The 6,172-nt window shown below is 42.5% G+C and overlaps 1 protein-coding gene across 2 annotated transcripts in view; it reads left to right on the top strand.

The window, feature by feature from the left end:
- Positions 1-376: 376 nt before the first annotated feature.
- Positions 377-6,172, top strand: part of COPB2 (COPI coat complex subunit beta 2) — a 35,559-nt gene continuing 29,763 nt past the window's right edge. The window contains exon 1 of one of the 2 annotated variants that reach the window (XM_047783395.1): positions 377-500. In XM_047783395.1, the coding sequence (XP_047639351.1) occupies positions 498-500 (3 nt within the window). In that variant the 5' untranslated portion in view covers positions 377-497. The remainder of the gene's footprint in view (positions 501-6,172) is intronic. The other variant, XM_047783385.1, reaches the window with a different exon arrangement.

Raw genomic sequence — 6,172 nt, 5'->3', positions numbered from 1 at the left:
TCCACACACAATTCCACCCCTGTCTGGAACCTACAAGACAGCTCACAGCAAACGCGGGATCCTTAACCACTGAGCGAGACCAGGGATCAAACCTGCGTCCTCATGGATAGCAGTCGGGTTGTTTCCTCTAAGCCTGGAGGGGAATCCCCCCCCCCCCCCATCTTTTCTGTCTCTCGGTTTTCCGATTCTCATTCACCCACAGCAGACCCAAACCACCGTGCAGAGTAGTAGAGGCCACACCCCAATTTGCTCCAGCGGCTCCAGGTCTGCCGGGGCAGTTTGGAGGCCACGTTGCCTAGGAAATTGGGGCGGGGCTTGGCAAACGTCAGCCCTGCGCCGGCTTTGCGCAGGCGCTCGGGCCCTGGCCTCTACTATCGCGAGAACTCCTCCCGGAAGTTCCACGTCAGTCCGTCGGCGGGTCAGTGGTTCGGTGGGTCTGTCTTGGGACTGCTTCGCCAGTAGCAAGCGAGGACGCCCGGACTTGGACCAACGGAGCCATGGTAGGTCCAGGCCCTGCAGGAGGGAGCGGGACTCCTGCGGCCCAGGTCATTACCTGGAGCTCCTGGCCTGGGGACCACAGTCAGCAGCAGCAGTAGCCTGGGCTCCCGCTGCGGCCGCCGCCTCAGGCCTTGCGGGGCCCTGGTCCAGTTTGAATTCTGGGAGGGAGAAGGTGATGGGTGGTTTGGAGAGGTAATGGCTGGAATTGAGGTGTCCCTGATTCCGGTGGTTACGGCGTCGCCAGAGCTTCTACAATCTGCAGCGGGGTCCGTGGTGTAGGGAAATAGCAGGAGACCGAAAACGTCGATGTCCTTAGAAGGCCTTGACAAAACTACCTCATTCTGCTTTTAAAACGGTGATAGCTGATTTTGCACTCATGTTGGGCTTGTTCTGGTATAGTGTGTGCTGACCACAAACTACGAACTTAAACAGGCACGCTTCCATCCCACCCCAGTAAGTATATAGAGAATCAGAGGTGGAATTTAAAATATTCTGGGATCCCAGCTTACGTTTTAAGGAGAAAAGACTTGGGGAATTGTATATAAAACTGGTTGGCATGCTTTTCTACATTTGCAAATGGAGTAGCTGGTAAGAATGGCTGTAATGACAGCATTTTTTATCACCTCCAAATATGCTCTAAAATACTTTTGCACAAAAGTGTTATATTAAGAAGAAAAATAATACAATAGCGTGAGAATTCCTTTCCAAAAATATGTAAGAGAGTCAGTATTTTGTATTTAAACGTTTTCCTGCTTTTTTGCATTTGTTAGGCAGCACAGGTGCAAAGATTTTTGGAGGTTGAAGACCTTAGGGATTAAGAAGTCTAAGTTCCTCACCTTGCAGTTAAAGAAAGAAAAAAAAATTAAAGTTTGTTTAAGACTAATTGATGCAGAGTTTTAACTACAACAGAGGTTGATTCCCTAGAGATAGTGGTAAACTTTATGGATACTTATAGAAGAATACATAGAGAAACACAGTGTTGCATAAAATTTCAGGAGGTTCACTCACAGGCACCCTCCATCCTCATCCCTGAACTTTCTTGGGTCCCCAGAGCCCCTGAACAATACTCAATTTCACCACCTCATATTACCAGTGATCTGCTCTGGGGTGTGCTGTGCTTTCAGCAACAGATGGTTTTTGGAAACAGCCCTCGCATCTGCCTATCTTAGTTTTCTTTTCCAATCTTTTTAAACACTTTTCCAAGTGTTTTTATAATGAAATAGTTAATTATCTAACACTTTAAAATTCTTTTATATAAGACACAAAATGTGAATTTATTTATTCACTTATGTAGTGTAGAATATTTACTATGTGCCATGGATTTTGCTTAAACCTTTGCCTCCTAATTCTCTCAGCATTTGGGAGAGTGAGTTATAAATGTTTACAGAGTGGTAACACTAAGCCAGGCACTGTTCTAAGTGCTTAACACGATTCTCATCACACACAGAGGTAGGTAATAATCAATAGTTTACATATGTCAAACCTCAAAGAAGTTAAGTTGCTCTTTATTGTACGTTTGAAGTGAGTGGTGGAAGTAAAGTTTGAATCTAGCATAATTCTTTAGACCCTGGACTATACTGTCTGTCCTTAAACCCCCATACCCAAATATAAGGTGCTGTGGACATAAACACATGAGTAAACAGTGACCCTGCCCTTAAGGAGAATCTACTCTAGAAACCAAAAAGAGACCTGTGCACAGATGTTAAAAGTTAAAACTAAATTCTTGGAGTTCCCATTGTGGCTCAGTGAATTAAGAACCCGACATGGTAATCCATGAGGGTTTGGTTCAGTTGCTCCTGGCCTCGATCAGTGGGTTAAGGATCTGGTGTTGCCACAAGCTGCTGTGTAGGTTGCAGGTGTGGCTCTGATCCAGCATTGCTGTGGTTGTGGTGTAGGCCTGCAGCTGCAGCTCCAATTTGACCCCCAGCCCAGGAACTTCCATTTGCCACAGGTGTGGCCTTGAAAAGGAAAAAAAAAAAAAGAAAAAAGAAAAAAAGAAAAAAAATTTTAAAAAGGAAAAAAAAAGTAAAGCTAAATTCTGTAGGATCCCATAAGAAACGATACTTCTGATAAGGTAATCTGAAAAATCTTATTGGTGGCAGTGGCATTTAAGCCGAGTCCTAAATGCTTCCAACTTTTGGGAGATGCAAGGAGACATTTAGAATTAAGGGTACACTATGAGTACCTTATTCATCTTGGTATTCCACTGTGCCCAGTACAATGTCTCATTTAGAGTAGTCACTAAAATCTTGGGAGAAATGCAGCAAGAGCTCTTGGCTGTGTGCTTTTTAATATGAGATTGCATTGGGGGTGTGTGGAGTTATACTGGGGTTGCTCAGTCCTCTGGGTCACCTTCCTAAAGCATTATTTTTAATCAGTAATCAGTCATTTAAAACACTTTTTAATGGTAAAATATACACAGTTTGTAAGTGTCCAATTTCCTCACTTACTAGAGGAAAAGTATGAGATGTGCTTGGCTTATATTAAAGCCCCCACCGTGTTCCTGGCTTGTAATAGACATGTCATCTTTGTTGACACTGAAAATACCAGAAAAAAGGAGTTAACATTTGTGATGATAATTGATGGGGCAAAATTCAGAAATAGATGAAGTAAAAGGTCCTGCTTCAGCAAGGAATGTAAAGATGATGGCTTGAAAGTGGAAAGTTTGAGATGGAGAAGAAGGTATGACAGTGGAAACATTTTTGTGGTGATTGTGGAGGAGCCAGAGAACTCGGATCTTTTAAAGGAAAATAAGAGGTATAGCTTTTTGCCCAAAGGTGAGCCTGTGTAGAACTGAGAACAAGGTTTGAAGAAGTCAGAGACCCAAATTTGATAGAGATCCAAAACAGTGAATAAAAGCCTTGTGAGATCTTGGTTTGTCACAGGAAATTATCTCTGCTGAAATTATATAGCAATCTTCATTTGTATAGAAAAGTAACATTAAATTTCTGTCCCATTCATGATCATCATAGAAGATTGCAAAAATAAAAATTTGAGAGTAGGAGTTCCCATTGTCATGGTGCAGTGGAAACAAATCCGACTAGGAACCATGAGGTTGTGGGTTCGATCCCTTGGCCTTGCTCAGTGGGTTAAGGATCTGGCATTGCCGTGAGCTGTGGTGTAGGTCACAGACGCGGCTGGGATCTGGGGTTGCTGTGGCTGTGGTGTAGGCCAGCAGCTACAGCTCCTATTAGACCCCTAGCCTTGGAACCTCCATATGTCACAGTTGTGGCCCTAAAAAAAAAAAAATAGTAACTCCACTCGCCAAATAAACTTTTAGGTTGTGTTTAAAACCTGTTGAAGGAGAAACATTTTATTTTATTTTATTTTATTTTATTTTGTCTTTTTAGGAACACATCCATGGCATATGGAGGTTCCCAGGCTAGAGGATGAATTGGAGCTGTAGCCACTGGCCTACGCCACAGCCACAGCAATGCCAGGTCTGAGCTGCGTCTGTGACCTCCACCACAGATCATGGCAACGCTGGATCCTTAACTTGAGTTCATTAACCACTGAGCCAGGACGGGAACTCCAGGAGAAACATTTTAAAACGTCTTACTTAGACCTACTTCCAAGAGAGAATTAAGACTACTACCCTCAGCCATCAATGTATATACTGAATTAACTTTTCTCCTAGAGAGGTATTGTTTGGAGAATTGAGAAAATAGATCTTTTTTTTTTTTTTGGCCTTTTTGCCTTTTCTGGGGCCGCTTCCGTGGCATATGGAGGTTCCCAGGCTAGGGGTCCAATCAGAGCTGTAGCCACCGGTCTACACCAGAGCCACAGCATCGCGGGATCCGAGCCGTGTCTGCAACCTACACCACAGCTCACGGCAATGCCAGGTCCTTAACCCACTGAGCAAGGGCAGGGATTGACCCCTCAACCTCATGGTTCCTAATCGGATTCGTTAACCGCTGCACCACGATGGGAACTCCAATAGATCATTTTCTTTCGGTGGTTTAGATGAGGAATCCAGGTTGAAAAAGTTTTAAACTAATATTTTCTGACTGGAAAGTGTATTTTAGCTTTGGTTTAAAGTTGTTCTAATTTCCATTTCGTTCCCGTAACCTAAATCCATTAAAATGTTATAAGCATTCCTGTTTGGCTCCAAAGCCCTTAACAGACATGGATATAACCTGTATTAATCCCATGTTACATCGACTAGCATTTACTAATATTGCCAAAATAAATCTACTATTTTTCTCTGAAGAACTCAATTTTTTTAAACAACTGAGGTATCATTGACTTTTTTTTTTTTTCCCCATTTTACGGCCTCTCCTGCAGTGTTCCTGGGCTGGGGCCAAATTGGAACTGCAGCTGCCAGCCTACCCACAGCCACAGCAACGGTAGATCCACGCCACATCTGCAACTTAGACCGAAGCTTGTGGCAATGCCAGATCCTTAACCCACTGAGCAAAGCCAGGGATCAAACCTGCATCCTCATGGACACTATTTTGGGTTCTTAACCTGCTGAGCCACAATAGGAGCTCTGACATATTAGTTTTAGGTATACAGTATAATGATTTGAGGAGTTCCCTGGTGGCTCAGCAGGTTAAGGATCTGGCATAGTCACTGCTGTGGCTTGGGACACTCCTGGTGTGGGTTCAATCCCTGCATGCCATGGGCGAGGCCAAAATAACAAATATAATGATTCAATATTTGTATATATTGTGAAACCTTACCACAATAAGTCTAGTTAACATCAGTCACCATACTTGGTTACAGAAATGTGTTTTTTCTTATAACGAGAACTTTTAAGGTCTACTCTTCTTAGCAACTTTCAAATATGCAACACTGTATTATTAATTATGGTCACTATGCGCTACATTACATCTCCATGACTTACTTATAGCTGGAAGTTTGTACCCTTTGACCCCCTTCACACACTTTGCTCTCTTCTACACCCACCTCTGGCAACCACCAATCTGTTCTCTGTATCTGTGAGCCAGATTTTTTTTTTTTATTAAACATACATCAACCAAAACAATATATTACAGCATATAGCGGGCTGAAGCATATATGAGAAACCAGCTGTCTTCTTTTAAGTCAGAATTTAAAGAGTTTTGCAAAAATGTGAAACATTTCTGCTCTCTAAATTTCTTTTGAAACTGCAGTTTTCATAAAAATATTGCATTTATGTGAACATGTAATGGGTTTAGTTTGTTATTTGAAGAACGAATTAATATATTAATATTTTAAAGTTGACTCAATTTTAATTTTTAATGTGAATATTAATAGATAAAACTTGCATAAACAGAAGCTTTTTAGCATTCTCAAAAGTTTTTGAGACTGTAAAGATGTCCTAAGACCAAAAAGTTTGACAATTGCTGCTATAAATTAAAAATTTTTATCTTTTTTTTTTTTTGTCTTTTTGCCATTTTCTCGGGCTGCTCTCACAGCATATGGAGGTTCCCAGTCTAGGGGTCAAACCAGAGCTGTAGCTGCCGGCCTACACCAGAGCCACAGCAACGTGGGATCCAAGCCCAGTCTGCAACCTACACCACAGCTGACGGCAACGTCGGATCGTTAACCCTCTGAGCAAGGGCAGGGACCGAACCCGCAACCTCATGGTTCCTAGTCAGATTCGTTAACCACTGCGCCACGACGGGAACTCCTAAATTAAAAAATATTAAATACTCTTTGTGTGTGTGTGTGTGTGTGTGTGTATTAGTAG

Source organism: Phacochoerus africanus, chromosome 1, assembly GCF_016906955.1.
Source record: "Phacochoerus africanus isolate WHEZ1 chromosome 1, ROS_Pafr_v1, whole genome shotgun sequence".
Taxonomy (NCBI): Eukaryota; Metazoa; Chordata; class Mammalia; order Artiodactyla; family Suidae; genus Phacochoerus; species Phacochoerus africanus.
The sequence above is the reverse complement of the archived record's forward strand: the minus strand, read 5'-3'. Positions and strand labels throughout refer to the sequence as shown.